The sequence below is a fragment of the Acipenser ruthenus genome, chromosome 21 (assembly GCF_902713425.1).
Source record: "Acipenser ruthenus chromosome 21, fAciRut3.2 maternal haplotype, whole genome shotgun sequence".
Lineage (NCBI taxonomy): Eukaryota > Metazoa > Chordata > Actinopteri > Acipenseriformes > Acipenseridae > Acipenser > Acipenser ruthenus.
In genome coordinates, this window is record NC_081209.1 from 8,482,909 (window position 1) to 8,503,946 (window position 21,038).

Sequence of the window (21,038 nt, forward strand, 5' to 3'; positions counted from 1 at the left end):
CACCTAATCTACAAGAGATGACATTTCTTATAAGGAGACACCTACGACAAATTAACTTGTGTCTTTTTTCCCTTTAAAAATTAAATAAACATTAGAACATTTCAATGGTTTATATTAGAATCCTAGATGACTAATTCAAAGAATCAGCAGAGAATGACAGTGAACTTTAAGGTACACAAGGAATTGAGTGGTTGTTCAAATGGTTTCTTCTTAAAATACATTATAGAGCAACTCAAGTATCACCATTTGGAAGAACCAGATCCAGCCTGTCAGTATATTTTAAACTGTTTCGTGCACCTCATTGCAAAAATAAGAAAGTTAGCATCACTCTTAAAAGGACACATCTCTCTTGTACCTTAAATTAAACATTTTGAACAAACTTCAGCTTCATTGAAAAGTTGAAGATTTGTATCCTCACAAGTCCGATTGCTGGATTGTTGTCCATGAGTCAGTCACATACACGAATGAATTAACATGAGGATTTTCATAAGGATTAGAATTGTGGTGGCTGTACTTTTATACCCGGACAGGATGTCCACTACGCTCAGATTTCTGAATGCAGCTACCCAGTGTGAGCGTAACGGACATTAGGACTGGCCATTAGAAAGTAGTTGAGAATTAGTATGCAAGCCCAGACCAGCAGCACTGACATGAATGAAAAACGCATACTGGTCAGAGTTTAACACATTTGAAAGGTTTTGCTGGTTGTCCACAGAGGGTCAGCTGAACTGCACAAAGTCACGCTGGTGGCCGGATCTGAGAAACACTGGTCAGAACTGTGTTCCTCTGAAAGGAATTAAAACAATGTTACAAAACCAGAAAAGCGCATAATTATTGTAGAGAATGCTCAAGCCCCCAAGCTTCCTAAACTAACTCAGGTATGGAATCAGACCATCGTGGCTGTCGGTTTTATCACAAAGTACTCTCATCCTAAAATGAATACACCCGATCTTCAGATGACCTCATTTTACTGTATCTGGATTGTCTAGGAGATGTTAAAGTAAGTAGCTCCACAGGCTATTTGAATTGCTTTAGTATCTACTGGTATTTATAATCCTTCCAAGTCATTCTGCGCTCTTGCTCCCATACCGAGTTTCACTTTAATTTCTGCCATTGACTTTTCTTTTGAGTCTGTCCGGAGTGGTCCAACCACCTTTCTCTTTCCTTATTCCTTTCTAATCATGTGACCATGTTCAACTCTGCTATCCCCATCTACTCTACATGGATAGACATAGGAATGTGGGGCTGAGAGTTGAAGGGTTACATTGTCACATGATTTCAATGGAATGAGGAAGGCTGTTGGTTTCAGCATTTCTGATTACACAGACTGGCTTCATCACAATAGGACAGTAAAGAAAATCTAAAAAAGCAATAATATATATAATACATGTGAAGCGATTTATTTCATAGTAAATCACCCCAGGTTAAAACAATATAAGGGGTGGTAGTATTTACAGTAGATCCATCTCTGTTTAGATGTGTATTACACATCTGTACTGTTAGTGTACATGTACCGAGTCAATATATTTAACACAATTAACAGCTTGTTTTTATATTTTTATTCACATACTTCAACTTTTAACCAAGAGCATGCAACATGAAAATGAGGATTTGATTTACAAGCAACACAACGTATCCAAATCAAACTCCCACTCACAAAAACACTGATGCTTTAGAAAAATGACTGCATCCCTTTACTGAGTCCAATAGACTAGATAGAAATCCAAGACAGGTGACTGAAATGCAAGTGCTTAGAAACTCTCAAATCCTGATCACATAGGATTGAAAAAACAAACACTCTCTTGTTCAGGTAGGGATTTCTTTGCCACTTTGTTTAGGAAAATTCCAGAATGCAAAATTGTAGGTTAATATATTCTGACACTTCTAACACAGTTCAAAATATACTGGATACCCAGCAAGTACCAACCTAGCACCTACAGCCCTCTATTAAAGACCTTACCCACCATGACAAACTGACCCGCAACAGGGTGATGCAGCTTTTATATATCACACAGTTATCAGGGATTCCATTCCACGTTAATCATTAGGTTCTTATTACAACACTACTGTATGTTAAAGTCTGTTGTTACAATGAGACGGAATTAAACTCCTCTGAAGTCATACCGCAGCTTGACCGTTCAAGTGAAATCCAAAACCTAAAATGTGTCTATCCCTGTCTCTGTCTCACGCGTGCTGTAATAGTGTTACTCCATCCCAGTATTTATAGCTTTCCTGTCTACCCTCAATATAATCTCCTTACTGCTCACTGGCTATAAATGCTGTAAATGTGCTTTCTTCAGTGCTGTAGTTTGTCCCTGGTGTTCACTGCTATAGGTTAGGGACCTGCACAATCACTATAGTCAAATACATTCTGACTGAAACAGGAACACAGCACAGGAATAGAATTTCATTTCCTCTTACAACCTGCTATCAATCTGAGTATTCCCTGTGATGCCACAGCGACACACAGGCAACCTTTGAGCCGGTTTAACATGGTTAAAAATGCAGGGCTTTAAATTCTTACTAGCCCTGCACCCCTACATGAACAACTCCTACTGGTATACCTGCAGACTCACATGTGATCCATGCGATGATGAGTGTGATCAGTTTACAGTAGATTTGCCAGGGGCCTGGCTGTTCAAACTCCTGGTACTAGTTGCACGGCTAGTGCAAGTTCGACTAGTGCCCTAAAAATTATTAGGATACGAAACTAGGGGAATATGAAGGAACTGGTCGTGCAGTCATAACTGTTGATGTGACGTACACAGTGAAAAGGTCCAAAATCGTAGGCTCAGACACGTCACTTTACAGGAGTCATTAAAAAGTAGGTCACCATTCCCCCCTTCCACAGTGCACAATAAATGCCTTTCTATAGCTGAATCAAAGCAATCATTCCCATGCACTGCTCTGCTGTTTTGAATGAAGTTCTCTTTCCAAGTACTCTATATTGATCTGCAGTGAGTAAATGAAATCCGCCTGTGAGAATTAAGTTTTGATTTGTTTTTTTGGTTATGACGGAATCCCTGTTTCAAAGATGAAAATAAGGTCCGAGATGTTTTCAGTATAGAACCAAACACCCAGCTTCATACTAGAAATTTATGTTTATGTCTAAAAAGTATGTGTGCTGCAAACTCCTGGACAAAGTTAACCCTAACCAGAGAACACAGTTGAAAATGAATTAAATGGAGACAGGACTTGGGACAGAGGGTAGAAGCAACTTCATCACACAGAGAGTGGTGAGTGTATAGAATGGGAATACTAGCACATTGATGCTGTATCACTGGGACCCTTTAATCAGATATCAATCTGATATCAATCAGCTACCAGCAACACAAGCATACTGTAGATGGGCTGAATGGCCTCCTCTCATCTGTAAACTTCCTTATGATGTAAATGTGCACTGTTCCTAAAATTAAAGATGAAACATTAACTTACTAATGTATTAAACCTGCTGATAACTACAGAAACATCATCTTTAAAGGGAGTGGTTTTCCCAGTGCAACTGTAGTCAATTGCCTGTCTACAATGTGCTATTAGAACTGAACTGGGATTGCAGGGGCAGCCAACTCAGCAGGGCTCTGTAAATGAGTCTCTCTCGGGGGATTCAAATAGCTGCAAGCATGACAGTAAATAATGAACTCTGTACTGCAGCACAAAGAAAACTACTCAGCCTCCTCTTTGTGGCTTGTATCGTAAGCCCTGTAAACTTGCAGCACACTGTTGGTTAAATCTAAAAATAATATGGAAAAACTATTAGGACTATACACCATTTATAGTCTCCCTGATATGTGTACGATGGGGGGAAATGTGATACAGTACTAAAGGGAATTCATAAAAAAATAAAGAAATCAACAATGATTTTGTGATCAATTATTCATCCATTACCATTCACAAGGACTGCAGTACCACGAGTGGTTTCAGTCACTATGGTTTCAGTCATTGGGTCAAGACCTGGGTGTAGTTTCTATGGCAGATGCAGATTATCTCCTTTATAAAACAGCATTTAACTGCCAAACTACAAACAGTGTGTGTATCATCTGCTGGGACTTGAAAATCAATTTTCACCACATTCAGTTTAGCTAACTTCACCACCAGATCTACACCAATGTAATTACTTTCTTTTTCCATCTCTTTTTGTTTTCTCCAACAGCATTGAAAATCCGTGTTTTTCCGCAGCAAACGGATTCCTAGGATCCCTGGTTATGACTGAGCTGAATAGTGCAGAAAACCTCTTTACACTAACAAAGATTAAGAATGCCGAACTGTTTACACACCTGATAGGAAAGCAACAGTTTCAGAGAACCTCAATGGATGTATAAACAGCTCCAGGCTCCCTGTCTGCCTTCTCCCCAGCCCTGGAGTGCATATCCCAGGGATAAGAGCAGCCTTTCCACTCCCTCAGGATGGAGATTAAATTAGTTACGGAAACAAAGCCTGCCAAGGGACCCTAGAAAACAGGAACTTCCCAATGTTTGGCAGTACATTCTGTGATTTATACTGTAACAGAGGATGGATAGGAAAATACACGATACAAAATCCTTTAATGTTTGAAACTATGCAGTTTCTTGGGTCTTTAGTTTTTTGGGTCCTCATAAATAAGAAAGAATAAATAAAAATCAGGTCCCTTATGCACGGATTGTGTCTGTCCGTCAGTCACACTAGATGGTGAATACGATAACTGCCTTGATTTTACACCAACCTTCACCAAACTTACACACTCCTACAGATGTTTCAGATTGCAATTGGTTATAACCTTTCTGGTACTGTGCAATTACGAGGTCTCTACGTGCATGCACTGTTTTTAACATGTTTAGTTTTATTTTGTTGTGAAAATATTAGTACTGTATTACCAACCAAAAACACATTTGGAAAGGTCCCCATTCTTTGCTTTCTTTTACTACAGTAGATGTAATGTACTGTATAACCTCCTATTGCTGCAAGTAGTAGTAGCAGCAGAATTCTGTCTCATGGTGGCAAACAGTTTTCAATAGAGACAGGAAGCTTGTAGAGCTAAAACTGCAATGTAAACAAACTGGACAACGCTTTGTGTTAAACAATGCTGCATTGAAGGCTAAAGGAAGTGTGAAACCAAGTGTGATTGTGGGACACCGTGTAACTGAAACAGCACCTGTATATTTTCATCTCTTTTCCAGTGTTTATCAAAAGCAAATGTTTGTAAAATGAGGCAAAACAGATGTGCTGTGAATCTATCAAATGCTACTCATCAGGATGGCGTTCACAGTTTTGTTCTTGTACAGCACTGATCTCTGAGCGCCATATAAATCCTCTTTTGTTCATTGCATTCGTGCCTTTGCAGCATTTCCTTGAATCAGAGATTCTCACATTATTTTGTGTGGGGGAACATTTTCAAAATCAATTTTCACTGCAGAGCAACTTGGTTATGAAATGATAACACTACCTCCTGTAATATTGTTGTTTAAGTTCACGCTATCATTTTCTGTTTCAGTCGTCACATCCTGGTGCCTTTTTCAGAAGTTTAACGCACCTCTGTTGCCTACAGCCCTAAGATTCACGTCAAAAATGACATTTAAAAGGGTTATAGCTGATGAAAGTTTGGAGTGAAATGAAGAGAAAAATTGTGGGTTTATGGTTTTGTTCCATCTGCATTTTCTAAATGTATTTTTGTTATCTTAAAATTTGCTACAGACTGAATATAACCTCAAGTTCAGGTTCTAAGTTTAAAGACGCACGAGAGGTAAGAGGTATACGATCATTTAATTAGCATTAACCTCTTTAACTAGATTCAAGTGAATATGTGATGGCTAGAACTGCAAGTGTGTTGAATATTTTTAGGCCTGTCTAATAAAATAAATGCAGTACAAACTGAAGCAGAAGAAAATGTGGTTAAAAACAGGAATACACTACAAGCACAAAGAGAGAAGGCGGTCTTTTCAATTGATCTAAACAGTGAGGGATCTACAAACCAACGCAGTTTAAATATTACATCAGGGCCAAATCTTATTTTACTTTAAAATCAGAATTCCACTGAAGCCTCAGTCACATGGTTTGAGATCTTGGTTTTCCTTTCTTGATTTGGTGGTATTTAAATACTCTTTAGATCTATTGAATAGACCCCAATGCCTTAGTTAAGATTTTTCCACGCCAAAGGCAATAAAAATTGCTTGGCACCAAACTTTTACAATCTGGAGCTGGAACAATGCACAAACACATAATAAAAAAAGATTAATATACAGCCTATATCACATTCCAACAGCATTGTGTCATAACCTCATTTTCACAGTGTTTACATTATGGAATACTGACCAGCACAGACAGCGTGCACAGTACCATGCTTCGACTGTTTAATAGTGCTGAAGGTACAGCACTATTAAACACACTCCATATTGGTGCAATGTTGTCTGTGGGTTTCTTTCAAATCAAATGTAACATGCATCCCTTTGTGAAGTCCTATCTGGCTAGAAGTTTACTTAAGCGATAACTACAGGATACATTAAGTGTAAGAGGAGACACAATCAAAGACAGAATTCAGATTTCCGCATCTGCTAGCAAGATAATTGTTCTCAAAGAACACTTGATTCACCCTGCAATATTACGATTAGCAATTTGGACTTTCTTTCTTTCATTTAAAAAGTTAGACTTCAACAGAATTCAGCGGCAGTGCTGTGAAGGGAAGCCTTTGTGAGGTTTCTTTATTCAAACAGGCTGCAGGGTTTGGAAAGTCCATGGCAGAAGTAATCGTATTTTGCTGGAATTTGTGTTTGTTCTTAATTCTGCTGAAGAATATAAAATGTTTGCAGTATGTTCTTGTTTAGGTTGAAGTAGTTCAATGTTTCCTATCCAGGTAGCAGTAGATGAGGTTGCTTTTCTGGGGGCCTTCAGTTTCCATGGTGGGCAATCCTAATGTGTCTGTTTACTGTTACTTTGACCACAGCACAGTGAAACTTGAGAAAGGCCTTGTGTGAAGTTGTAAGTGCATACTAATTCTGGTCCCTATGTTTATTTTTGTAGCTCGTCAGGTACATGACTTGAGAAGCACAAGCATTTGGCTGACACTCCCCCTCCCCCTTCTCCCAAATATACTGTAGCCTATAATTATACTTAAAATACGCCGTCAGTTGTCTTAGGGGGGTTACTTTTAGACAAAGGGGTCGATTTGATCAAACCGATATAACAGTATATTGTATGGAGGCGTTTACAGTCCTGGGGGAATCACCTTAGATTTCATCAACCATGTTTAGTGACAATCCTGCAATAACTTCTGACTAATGCAATTCTTCAGTGCTGTAAAATGCTTCAATACAATCCAACTGTGGCTTTTCCTTGAGGTATAGGTATCTCCTAAAAGAAAACGAAACACTGCTAAGGCTGTGTGTTGCAAAATAATGTTCCTTATTGTACACCACATGCACTTCGTGCCAGAAATACATTATTCCAAAGACTTTGGTAATACTTAACATACCTAACATAGCTGTAACCTGATGGTCACTACAGCATTCCAAAACAATTGTACTTTTTTTCCTATTACTAAGTAGTATACTGCTTTTAAACCAGTTGATTTTTTAAATACAAAAATCAAGCCAATGACGCTAAAAAAATTCGGTTCTGACACTCACGATTCCTCAGTGTGCTGCTGCGCCCCTCCGATGAACCCGTATTTATCAGTCTGTTTCTCTGTGGTGAAACCGTTGATCTCCGAATCGGATCCGATGGAGCTGCTCTCTCGTTCCGAAAGGTTTTCACTGGTCCCTCTCAAATTCTGTGAGTCGGCCCGCAGTCCGTTTCGGGCCATTGTATTACCAAATGAACCAATGTATTGTAAAAGAAAATGGACAGTCTTTATGTAGTCTATATGTACAGAAAGAACAACAACAAAAAACTTCAGCTATTTAAGTTTTCAAATCTCCTTTCCAGCACGGTTTACACATTTTCACTTCGGTTTTTGACGTTCAATCACTTTGTTGTGTTTCGCTTAGGTAAAGCAGACACATACGATTTGGTAGAAAATAAAACGTTAATATTTTTTATAACGCCTTAATTGTTTCGCCTCAAATTGAAAGCCGACACCGTCTCACTTCAGACATTATTCCCCGGCTTCCTGGGGAATCCCAAACACATCACTAAACAATCAAGCCTATGTTAAATATGACTAACTAAACTGATGTTATGCCTAATAGATATTTAAATCACAATAAATTCCATATTTATGGTGTTCTGTGTGCGAACACCTCGCGGAACGAGTCCCAGCTCCAGGAAAGGGCGATTGCATTTATTAATTAAATAATGTCAAGTTTAATGTTCTCTCAGCTATTGCAAGTGTCGCCTATTCCAATGAAAGTATGTATCAGTGTTGGCATGAACAACAGTACACAGCTCCTTTGAAACGGCTGACTGTCTGTCTTAGCACTGTACTTATGATAAGTTTGTGTATATCCAGTAGCAGCTTGGTTATTATCAGTTGCGTTTCCAGGCCGCTTGTTGTTTCTCGGATGAAAATTCTGCTGTAACTCAGCTAGCTTCACACAGTCAATTCGGGTACGAAGTCCACATTGGTTATAAACATGACTACTGTGTCAGACTGCCCGCAGTTGCTCCTTGTATTTACGACATGTAGGTTTTCCTGTTTCTGCAGACAGGTCGTGTGGCTTCTCCAGATTCTTTCTCGCTAGTTTTAATTCCGGAACTCGTCTCTGGTATCCGTGGTATTTTCACTATCGTCCATTTTCCACTCAAACAGCCATATTGCTTTATTTATTTTCAAAACGTTTTAATGTTTCCAGTGTTTCAAATGTATTTTCTTTCGATGCTTTTCTACAACGCTCGCTACAGATTGTGTTTCGTGCTTTAGAACGGAGCTGACTGTGCACATGCGCATTGAGGCCATCCCTGTCCGGACCCATGAGACCCGCCCCGGGCAGCGTTGAATCGTTCAAATTGCAATCAAAATGAGGTTTAAAAAGAAAGAAAAAAAAAACCCGGAGACACAGCGAGTGGCTCTACTTTGTAGCAAAGCCACGTCTGTCTTGCCCAAAATATCTTGTATTTTAACGCGTCGCTGATAGAAGAACACCACCACACCTTATTGAACTCGGAATTGTTCAACGTTGATGCAATGCCTGGCAAATCAAAACGTTTTCGCAATGGGTAGCACCACCGCTCTGCTGAAATACAACACAAGTAACTTTTAAAAGTTTGCATCAATAGTATGTGTTGGTTTGTGCATTCTCTGTTGTGCCAAAAAAAGTCGTTATAATGCTGTAGATTAGAACATTACCGGCTACAAATTCCATCAACTGCTGGTGACCAGCTTCGCTTTGGAAATTGAAACAAGCAACTGTTTACTTGTCTGTTACTGAGCTCCCAGCTGCTATATAAAATCCCAGACCAGGTTTGCAAAATTAGATTAATTTAGGACTGTAGAAAGAAACAGCTGACTGTAGAAAGAAACAGCTTGGAAACTGCATCCCAGGGGAGACTGGCTGCACAAATTGTGATTGCACACAGCTATATGCACTATCAAAAACATGCAGGTACCTTAATGTAAAAGAAAGTGATCAGAATAAAACTAACCAGGTTCTGTGAAACTAGCCATTAGACTCGCAGATTCAGTTTACATTTACAGCTGGTTTCACAAGCGCTGGTTAGCACTAATTCTGGGCTACCTTACCTAAGGTAACATTAGGTACTCCCAAGATTATAAATAATAATCCGATTGATGCATCAGCAAGCTAAAACTTGCAAAACACAACTGCAAGTTGGAACAATTACATTAAAGATGTTTCCAACTGGAGAACTGGGGAGCAGCTTTTTTTTTTTTCTTTCAATTATATATATTAGGATGGCAACAAAACCAAATACAAGAAGATAAACTGTGGGAAAAGTAGTAAAAATTACAGTGATTAGTTCAATGTAGTCATTTTTTATTGTTTTGGAAATATTGTAATTATGTCAATGTGAATAATAATGAAAAGGCTGTATTAGATTTCATGTTTGAGTGCAGGCCATTTGTCCATTTTATAATTGTTTGTTCATTGCACCAAACTGCTTCACAATTCAAACCCTAAAAAACAAGGTAGAAGAGAAATACAAAATGAAATGTGAATAATGCAGATTCTTTTAAGTACGATTTAGTTTTCTTCAAATCAGGATGTGTTACCACTTTTGTAGCACTGTGGCCTGGATTCACATTGGGTATTGGGGCAGGCCTTCATAGCAGAGAAGCTACAGGAGCTGAATTATTAGGTCTAATAAGCTTCCTTGAATTATTTACCAGAAACCACAAAGGCTACCCTGTAGGATGTAGTATAAAGAGCTCTAAGAGGGGCCTGGATTAATTCATTAATTCATACAGCCTTGCTCTCTCATTCAGCAGCCTTCTACTGGAAAAATAATTGGCAATTAAAACAAACAAACAAAAAATGCATGCAGCTGTTTGAAAGTGGAGTGTTTTTCTATTTCATCTGTATGCTGTTGCCAGCTAACCAGAACAACACCCGTCATCTCCCTAGTATTCAGAAGTTTAAATAAATGAATGGATTAGATTATTTTGCATTTTGTATTATGAAAGGTAAAATGTGCTGCTTGGTGACAAGAATCAGCAGCTGTTCTGCTGTTTTTCAAGTTGTACCGTGGAACACCAAATTAGAGTTACTGCAGGAGGCTGAAGGAAATACAACTTTTATTTAAATGTTTCTGGACAAAAAAAAAAAAAAAGACATTTATTTCAGGGACAGTGTAAATGTGATTAGTTTCTTTCAAAAATGTATCTCCTAATCAAAACTAAAATGTTCAAAGCCACCAAGGTCCCACAGTTTGCTTTCCATGTGTTCCAGCACCACCCCAGCAAAGTAACTTTATCTGTCTTGTCAGGACTGCTAATGACTGGTTTAAGCTGGTCTGGCCCTAAACTCTGCAGCTTTTACAAATCAATATTTCAATATAGTCTATTCACAACACAGGAAGGGTGTGCGGCACTATATAAATGTAAAGCACATAAAACAGTGCATCTTTTGAAGCAACAAGCCACTGGCTGTTTACAGATTCTGGCACTAAACTGAATTAAACACAGCAACCATGCAACTCAAATAAGATATTATGCATGTTTTTCATTTTCCTTCATTACAAACAGATAATAAAATGATCCATACGATATAAAAAGAGGCATAAGGTCCATTGACTTTCTTCCATGGTAATTGAAACGGACAGCTTTGATGTTGCTTTCAGTCTGAGTTGTTGTATTGCGTTGCTCAGCCTAGCTTCCTGCTGCGGCTCTGTGTGGATGGACCCCCAGAGCAGTTGCCCCTGGGGCAGGGCTCACTTTTTCCTGCCGCCTCTTTCCTTCAGGGCCAGGTGTATCATTGAGCTGTTGACCATGTTGTAGTAAGCCAGCGAGTTGGAGTCTTTGATGAAGATACCCTGAAAAAGGAAGCAGAAAAAAAGGTGCCATCAGCTCTCCTCTTCATTACATAACTGCATGGGACCATTGATATTGACTAGAGGTGCGCCCCTGGTGGTTCAATTGCTTTGTTTACACTCAAATTCTATCAGATGTCAAAAAGAAACCAGAATAAACTCTACCAAATGCCAGATTTTCAAGTTAACATTTGTTTCCTGAAACGTTATCAAACAAAATTTAAATTAACATCTGTCGACAGGCTGATCTCTATATAGTGGCACTGGGGATTGCAGTCTGGAGACACCTAGTGGCGGAAAGTCACTATTGAACCATTTGGCTTAATATGCAATATTTCTATAACAAGTGTCCCACATAATCTACGATATAAAAATACTGCACAAGTAAGCATTTGTGAACCAGTTTCACGGCTTAGCTCTAACATTGCATATAATGGTTTTTCATTTCAACAATTATAAATCAACAGCGTGCAAAACTGTAGTGTGTGATATACCAGTACACACAAGCCTCTCACTATTTCACCAGCAGTGGGGTAATAAATGTGTTGCTGCTACAAAGCGATAACCAAGAGGTTTCTTTAGTTTTACTCGCAAGGTCGAAATTATTGATGATGTACCAAATATCCTTAATCGAATGCTTACCTCATACTGCAACTTCTGTTTACCAGCTGGCATGCCGGTGGCTTCGTGGATTTTAACCTTTATAACGGATACCTGGGAACAGAAAGATGATACACTTAGCGTTTGTCTGCAGGTTTGTGTATTCAGCCCTGATTTGACCAATCAAAACCACAAGTCCATATTTCACGTTGAGCCTTAACTCAAGAACGATCTGTCTTGAGAGTTCCAGAAAATAAGAATGATCCACCTCTACCTCATTAGCAGAGCTAATCTCGGCTGCATTAACCCTTTGCAGTCCATTTATTAAGTGCGTGTCAGGCGCGTCAGGTCCAATTTGTTTTCACACGCGCAGTTAATTTTAGACGTGCTGTTTAAAAGTATTTTTTTTCCCCCACAGTCAAACGGGTTTAAAAGGCCCTGCATATCAACAAAGCACTCACTAGGCATCTCCAGCCCCGCCCCACCCTTTTGTTCGCTATCGCTTTCACATATGCTAAGAAATAAAAATAATAATAATAATAATAATAATAATAATAATAATAGTCGTACATACCGATCAATCATCTCCTGATCACTCGTTTTATCACCAAACTCCTCAATAATGCGATCCAAGTTATTATTTTATTACTATAACATCTCAAAAAAGCTCTGCAAATGTCCGCGATATTCTCTGTGCGCTGATGCAGTATCAGCCAGCTTGTTTCCTTATGGCCGCCCCTATCTGATGCCAGGGGCAAGTATGACTATTCATGAGATATGCCCTTTTTTTTTTTTTTTCGGCTTGTCTCGGCTCCTGTCGCTCCCACTCGGCCATTGAATGGTTTTCTCGGCTTTTTCCAGGAAAAAAAAACCGACAAGAAACCCGTTTTTTGGACCGGATAGGAATAATTGCAACGTCGGACCAGGTCTGACATAGGACTGCAAAGGGTTAAGTTTAAAGGCCATCTTTTAATAACGGACAATCTCTTTGGAAGAGTGGTGGTGTTTGTGCTTTACCTGGTCTGTCAGCGGGAGTGTGAAAGTGAGGAGCTGCCCGTTTAGCTTCCATTCTGTTTTGTCCTGCATGTTGGGAACTTGCACCTTCACCGTTACTGGTGCCTGGAAGAGACACAGAAAGTTACATAGAACCAGATAAATATATACATTAAAAATGAAAAGTTCAGCTAGAATCATGTATTCATGCACAGCATACATTATGTTGACAACTTCAAAAAGATACTTTTAGTAAATGGCTAAATGAAGTATTAAACTTAATAAATAGGGATTTCAGGTTCAGGATTAAACTTGACACCCCTAATTTAATGCCTAATGGAATCTTTTTGTTCCTAGTAGATTAGGGTGTAAGGGGGCACCTTGTTTCTGCGCAGGAACTCCTCCTCTGGGATGAGGTTGTCCTCTGACTTCATCTTCTTGCTGGCAGGCTCGTCGTCATGTGGAGGAGGGGGGCGTGCGGGGGGCATGGGCGCTGGGGCCGAGCTGGGGGGCTGAGGCACAGGAGGCGCTGGCACGAATGCTGGGGAGAAGTACGAGAGAGGTCAGGCAGAGTGACACACAGAAACCTAGTCCTGTCAAACATGCAGTTCAGAACAATGCACAGTCTAACAAAATATTTATTGAGGACTAGATCTGAGAGCCTTCATCTATATACATCTGTGTCAAGTACAGGACAACACTAAAATCCTTATCAAAGAACTTGTATTGATGCCTTAAACTAAAGTGAAAGAAACTAGTCTTGTGCAGGTCTTTACACGTCACAAGAGATCTGTGTATTGTACCCACTGGAAATAAGCCCTTACCTGCTGGAACCACCATAGGGGGTGGACGAGGTGCCATGAGGTGTCCCGAGGGAGACATGGGCACCACATTGATACGAGGCGCGTGGATCATAGGTGGCATGGAAGCCAGCACCTGACCTGGGCCCAAACGCACCATTGAGGGACGCTGCATCACTGGCAAAGTCGAGACCAGCGTAGTTCGAACCGGGGGAGGAATCTAGAACAGATTGAAAAAGTCTTAATTTCAGAGGGCAACAAGTGGCAAACAGAGGGAGGTCATTTCGGCGAGATACAACAGACTGTGGCTGGTCAAGGCAGAGTTAAGACAGTATATGCTGCTGCAAAAACAGGGTCTATTTATTTTTACATAAATGATGACAAATCTAAACACTGCTGATGATCAAAGCAGGGACTTTGCTGGCATTTCAAACACTTTTAAAGATTACACTAAAACTACTTATAATTAAGCATGCAGAAATGTAAAACCAAATTACATTAAAATACAAATGTAAAAAATTGCTCCAAAGCAGCGATTGAGAGCAGAGTAGACTGTAATGACTTTAGGTCACAGTCACAGATATGATTTAGATTAAAAGAACTTAAAAGGATTTTTTTTAACTAGGAAAGGAAAATCAAACAACCAAGACAAGGAAACAATTCATCAGTTCAGAACACATTTAACTTTCACCCGATTGCTCAGCCTAACCATTATTTCAACCATTAAGGACACCCGACTGGGTGCAGGGCAAGTGAACGTGCCCACCCCTGTGTTCAATGCCTGGGTGGAGGTTAGTGTTACTCACCAGTGGCGGGCGGGGCACTGAGACAGGGGGTGCAGAGCTGGGCATGCTGGGTGCAGAGGAGGACATGGGCGGCTGAGGCTTGTCGGTGGGCTTGCTGGGTCCGATCTTCTCTTTGCTGTCGTCCTCGGGGACCAGCCCCTTGGCCTTGTGGATGGCCTCGATCTGCTCCTGCAGTGTGATGTTGGCCTGGGCCGCCTGCTGGGTGCGCGCCATGCTGCCAGAGTGACCGTCCCACGTGACCTGCCAAGGGAAAGAGAAGCAATCAGCAACACACTAAGAATACAGTCTACCCAGCAAAGTCAAATCACACCCAGAGCCTAACAAGACCTACCAAGTTTGAGATGGTACAGTCATGACTTTATAGATACTCAATTGGTAGAATTATTAAATAAAATGTAATGTTGTAATGCTCTCATTGCTTAACTCAAGGAGAACAACCCTCACCTTCTCCTCTGGTTTCTGGATCTCCTCCTCCCCGATCTTCTTGCCGATAGCCGTCTCCTCCACACCGAAGATATCGGTACGGCGCTCGGCAAGCTGCTTCAGGCTGCTCTCGATGTCCAGGCCAGGGGCGTACACCTCGTCCTCGATCTGCCTCTCCCGGATGCTGCGGTCTCGTTGCTCCAGCCAGCGCGGGTCCAGCAGCCCAATGCGCATGTGCTCCTGCATCTTGCTGGCTGGGATCTTCTCTCCAGTGATGGGGGAGATGAGGTACTCGTCTGAGACCGGAGCTGGGGGCTGGGGCTTGGAGGCTGCAACACAGAACAGCTGCTTTTACAGGGGTCCTCACCATCTCTCAAACTTAACCTTTTATAACAGTATGTGAAGTTAAAGTCTAGGTCTGTTCAAAAACATTAGATAATAGTAATCCTAATGCTAAGAAATAAATAATAATAATAATAATAAAGTAATCCAAGTTTTATGGTCATCTGTGCAGTTTATTAGCAGAGGTAGATCATATCAGTGAAAATGGGTTAACTCAAAGTCAAGTAACTCTTTAGACCGAGAGTGGACTAGCCCACACAAATCACAGCAAACCACTGTCAGATTCTCATGGCATTCACCAGATGCTCAGCTAGAGGCAAAACAATCCAATAGTTATGGCTAAGGTTTGACAAATAAAGGTTAGCTTTTCCTACTAGGTAAGGGATTAAATTGTAATCCTAATAGCAGACTTAAAGTAGGGCCAAATAAATACTGTGATAAAAACAATTACAATCTGCCATGTTAAAACTGTTCAATTGCAAAAAAATCATCAGGGAGAATGCGACCAGAAATACATAATCCCATCCTGTTTCCAGGGTCATTTACCTTTGGGGTCGTAGTCCTTGCGGATGATGACCTGGTCAGGGGTGGGGGGCAGTGGTGGGGGCATGGGGTTATCTGGGGGCGGCGGGGCCTTCATACTGTCCTCTTCATCATCAGAACCCTGCAGGGGAACAAGACACACAGGGTTAGAGCATTACAATAGGACAGGCTTGCTAGGATTTATTGGAAGGCACATGGAGAAAGTCATATATTTAATAAAAGGGTTAACTAAACATCTGCCAATGCCTTTCACCTCTGAAGGACTGGTTTCAAATCTGACAGCAACATATAAAAAATGAATTGATGTGGTCAGTGACTTCAGATTTGTACATTTTCTGCAAGCCATTGTTCATCTGCCAAGAAGAACCTACCCCAGATGCTCCACCAAGAAAGTGGAGGAAAGTAAAATCCTGGCCACTTCTTTTAACTAGCAGCTCTTCGGAGAACACAAACCCAGGCCAGAACACTTGTGCTGCAGCAGCAAGGTTTCCTAAGCCTGCACGCTACTCCACCCCACTGTACCTCGTCCATGTCTTGGAGCTGAGTGTCCTGGTCCAGGTGTGTCGGTGGAGGCTCGCGCCTCTCCTCAGGTTCATCGTCCTCATCTTCAGACTCCACCTCCATCTCCACCTCCTCACTCTCCCCGAACTTCTCATAGCGCTCCTGGATCAGGATTCGGGCGCCCAGCTCCTCTGGGGTGGTGGGAGGAGGGAAGTGACCTGCAGCAAAAACAAAACAGCAGTTTTAAAACAAGGTTGTTGAGACCAACCTGGCTCCCCATTTTAAATAAATCCGAGGTGCCGTGTGGAGTTTGTTGGCAGGAAGACCTTTTTTGCACATTAATCAAGTTCAGTATACAACTTCTCTCCAGGCTTCTCCCCTTACCTTGCTCATTGGGCTGGAAGTCCACAGTTTCCACAACAACAAAGTCATGCCAGTCAATCTGTGCGTAGGATACCCGCTCCTTCTCCCTCTCCTCCTCCTCTTTCTTTCTCTCGCGCTCCTGAAACTTTGCCCACTCCACTCGATACCTCACCTGCAAGAGGGAATGAGAACGAGGTTTCAGAATGCATGCAGCACACCGCTACTCCCATGCCTCAATGATTTGGAAACAAAATAAGGACAGTGGCGTTAGGTGGCACAGCAGGTCTATAATAGCTCCTTCCCTTGTGATCCCAATCTTCCAGATGTGAAAGACAAGTGTAGTCCACATCACAAAACTATCAGACAATTTGGCACAACTAGCAGGCTCTGCATAAGAGGCCCAAGATTAAATGGCAGAGAGGTGTGCAGTACCCCTTTCAAGAGAATGAAATACAAAAAAAAAAAAAAAAAAAATCTGCTGCCTCACCTGATCAAGCACCTCTCGTGGATTCTCTGCCTCCCTCTTCATTTTCTGCAGCAATCCTTTGGGTGGGATAAGGACCTGAAACACAAGGAGGGAAGTGTAACTAGGCATCTACCATATTCGCGAATTTCACGAAAATTAGGATACCGGATTAGTATGGAGAGAAAAAATAAATAAATACTGCATGCCGCAAGCGACACAAACTACGTATCTTAATTCTGTAGATAGGCTTCTTTTTATCTCCTTCGCTGTCCTGCGTGCATTGCACTTAGGCAAATAAAAATAAAATAAAAAAGTCCTCAGACAAATTTCAAAAAATACTCCAAAGCTGTTAACTTGCATGCATGACAACAATGTTTTAATCAGCCTATCAGTGCGTCTGTACTGGCTTTACTGTGACCTGTCCTGTACAGTCGGAGGCGGGACAAAGTCAGTGTTGCATTGTTATTTTGGATTAGCTTGATAAAACCGTGTCACACAATTTCCCAAAGATACTTTACATGCAGATTGAGGTCAACTGTTTTGCACATCTTGTAATGTGCCTTTGGATTTTTTCAGAAAAAATACTATCAATCACTATTTACCTTGAGAATCACACATTAAAAACAAAAGGCTACTAAACAGAATGTAAAACAAACAGCTTTCAGAAAACCAAATTGAAAGTCAGCACAGACGAAAAGTATTCCTTTCGGTTGTAACCAGGTTAAATCACTACAGGTACAATTCAGCACAGCCACCTCGGTTCAAACAACCTGCTGCTCAAGGATGAGCAACACTTGAAGATAAAATCCTTAAGGAATACAAGGACGACAAGTGTTGAATTGACAACAGAACTGGTAGAAGGCACAGGTGTCGTTAGCCATATATATGGATAACGTAACAGCAGGTGAAAATCTTATGAAAAGTGCATTGTGACATAAGAAGTGAAGTGACTTTTTGCAGCTGGCAGCGTATTAGTTAAATAACTATTTATCTGGTTGTTTCCTACCTTGGTGTACTGCTCCACGAGCTTGGTGAAGTAGTTAAAAAGGCTGTGCTGGGGCCGCAGGAAGTCAAACTGGTAATTGCGCTGCTCTTTCTGCATTAGCTGGGTGAGGAACTGCCTGCCGTTGCGAGCCACAAACTGGGCAGTGAGCTTCACCACATCCAGGTCGAAAGCGGAGATAGAGGGGGGGTCCGCGATGAACTCAAACTCAGGGGGAGGCTCCTTGGGCACCACAGTCTCGTGGATCACCTGGGCCTGAACCTGGAGAGAAGCACAGTGTCAGCCAGGCAGAGAACAAGGAAAAAAAAGAATCTAACAAGATCACAAGCTAAGGAAAAACTAAGGAATGGCCCAGTTTTATAAAAAAAACAAAAAGCCATTTTCTATCATGACCTTCATACTATGCAACTCTACATGAATCCTGCACATGGCTTGGTACCTGGGTCAGTCCACTCTGCTGCAAGCTGTAAAAATTAAAGAACAAACTAAAATGTATACTTTTTAATTTTAAATACTTTTTCATTTTAAATACTTGGCAGTAATGTTGTAGACAGAGAAACACCACAGACTGACCATCTACAGGGCTGTGTGCAAAACCCATGCTGGGAATATTTAATAAAAGGTTTTTGGTTAAGTTACTGTGGATCAATGTAATCCTTCAGATGTTAGTTACCAAATCAACCTATACTGTCTTATGATTTATGGATTAAAATTAGCCATATATAAAAACTACACACCCTTATTTCATGTACACAGGAACAAGCATCAACCTTTAAAACAGAAGTGGACTATGTTAAGCAACTACAAAGGAATTATTAGTTCCAGCCCTAAAACTTGGAGGACTAATCCGTAAGAGAAACTTAATTAGGTTCTAGCCCAAACATGAGGCTGTTTAATAGCTCGGCAAAAGCATTAGACCTGGCCCAACATGTTTAAAGGATGAGGGAGGGCACCAAACCAAACTCACCTTCTGTGGCAGCTGCTGTTGGGATGCGTTTTGCAGTGCCTGTTGTTGCATGACCTTGGGCACGGCCGCCGAGGGCTCCAGCGCCTTCCCCTCCTTGAACTCATTCACCTTGTGCCGGTAGTAGGCATGGTACGGGTCATTGGGGTTCAGGAAATTGAATTTGGGATTGTTAATTTCATTCTGACGGATCCTGGCTTCAAATTCTGGTCCGTTCCTGAAAAAAAGAAAATAATAAACAATTTTAGTTAAGGGAAATGCCAGACTAGTGTAAATTAAATTTGGGGCACATGCAATCTACATTCATTCAAAGTTATCAATAAAAACATTCCTGCCAATAAATCACTATAAAAGGGTGTTTCAGCTGATTAACGTGTGCTACTGCTCACTCTTAGGGTGCCTATGCACCTGTTAACCCAAGGAATACTTATGGTTATGTATTAAACGAGTCAAACTTACCTGGCCACAAAGCTGGCTGTCTTATCCACAATATTCCGGACCTCTGGCGGGGGATAAATGATCCCAACAATGGTTTTCGACACTGCAGGCTCATCCTTTGTTTCCTCAACCTGGGAAAAAAATAAAATCACAAATCCATTCATACAGTTTTCACCCCAGATTCCAATCACTATCAATGAATGTTGAGACAAAGTTGAATCATTTGAATGCTAAACAAGCAAACAGACTCGTTTATTGAATATCCACTGTCACTTTTTTCATCTGTATACAACTCATGAAAAGCAATAAAACCCTATGAGTAGAATAACTACTGAGTAGTAATGTTAAAGTTTACACACAACACGCATTTATAAAGTGGTCCAACATTAGCGGGAATCGGGGTCTGTGAAACCTGACTATTCACACATCCGAACCAAGTGTCCCTGTTTCCAATCACAATCTGTAAACTAAAGCTTTGCATTAAAAACACACACACTGTACTTTACATTACAAACAGCACGCACTACATCATTGAGCTCAGAGAAAAACATACCTGGGTTACCTCAAAGTCAAGGTAAAGGTAAAATCCCTGGTCTAATGTCTACAAAGTTCATTTTCCAAACTTTTAAAGACTGGAAAAGAATGCCAGTAGCACTGGGGTCAACAAGAGCGGACAGAAGGATGTACAGCACTGTTATTTAACTGTGGGCGAACTATTAGACTAAATCACAAAAGGCAGAATAAACTGAACTAAAGCCTCATGCGCTCTCAATGCCTCAATAACGGCTGCCCATACAGTCGAGCACCACGACTATCAGTGCCCATGATCACCCAGACACCCAATAAATAACCTGTTGACCACCCCGAACCAGAGACGGTCCTCGCTCGACTTTAACACCACTCTTATCCCGACTCCCCGTACCTTGTTGTTGCTGTCCGGCAGGACGATCTGCACAGGCCCTGGCGGCATCCTGCTGGTTGGATACGGAGCAGATCAGATACACGACACCGGGCTTCCCTCGCTCGCTCGCACCAGCTGAAGCCCCTTGCTTGTTTTTCTTTAGATTTTTGTCCAATTCCCCGTTTTCCACACTTTTTACGGCGTGCGGTAATTTCAAAATATATAAATACGCCCCGCTTACTATACTTGTTCAAGAACCGACCGCGCTTCAGCTACGCTTCCATTCCATCAAAATGGCGAACAGCACTGATCATTATCAAGATAGGGGGTAGAGATAGCATCAGCTCTGGTTAAAACACGCTTACTGAAGGTAAATAGTTACTATTTCTGTTCCTGTACACAAATATCGATGCAAACACAAAACAAAGATTTAAGAGAAATCGTATGTCTTTAAATATTGTATTTAAAAAGATTTCTGAGCCATTGTATCACCCGGTTCCAAAC

General features: G+C 41.0%; 2 protein-coding genes across 2 annotated transcripts in view; both read right to left on the reverse strand.

The window, feature by feature from the left end:
• LOC117427989 (TBC1 domain family member 10A-like) overlaps positions 1-9,309 on the reverse strand; it is a 33,259-nt gene extending 23,950 nt beyond the window's left edge. The window contains exon 1 of the mRNA XM_034046466.3: positions 7,596-9,309. Coding sequence (XP_033902357.2) covers positions 7,596-7,771 — 176 coding nt within the window. The 5' untranslated portion in view covers positions 7,772-9,309. The remainder of the gene's footprint in view (positions 1-7,595) is intronic.
• Positions 9,310-9,882: 573 nt separating this feature from the next.
• On the reverse strand, positions 9,883-21,037 carry LOC117973366 (splicing factor 3A subunit 1-like). The gene is made up of 15 exons (XM_058994738.1): positions 20,556-21,037; positions 19,655-19,764; positions 19,199-19,412; positions 18,235-18,492; positions 17,250-17,324; positions 16,784-16,934; positions 16,421-16,617; positions 15,902-16,019; positions 15,035-15,342; positions 14,591-14,830; positions 13,809-14,004; positions 13,365-13,525; positions 13,009-13,110; positions 12,034-12,105; positions 9,883-11,394 (listed from the first exon to the last, which is right to left on the reverse strand). The coding sequence occupies exons 1-15, from the start codon at positions 20,601-20,603 to the stop codon at positions 11,293-11,295; spliced, it is 2,352 nt and encodes a 783-aa protein (XP_058850721.1). The 5' UTR covers positions 20,604-21,037; the 3' UTR covers positions 9,883-11,292.
• Position 21,038: the final 1 nt, after the last annotated feature.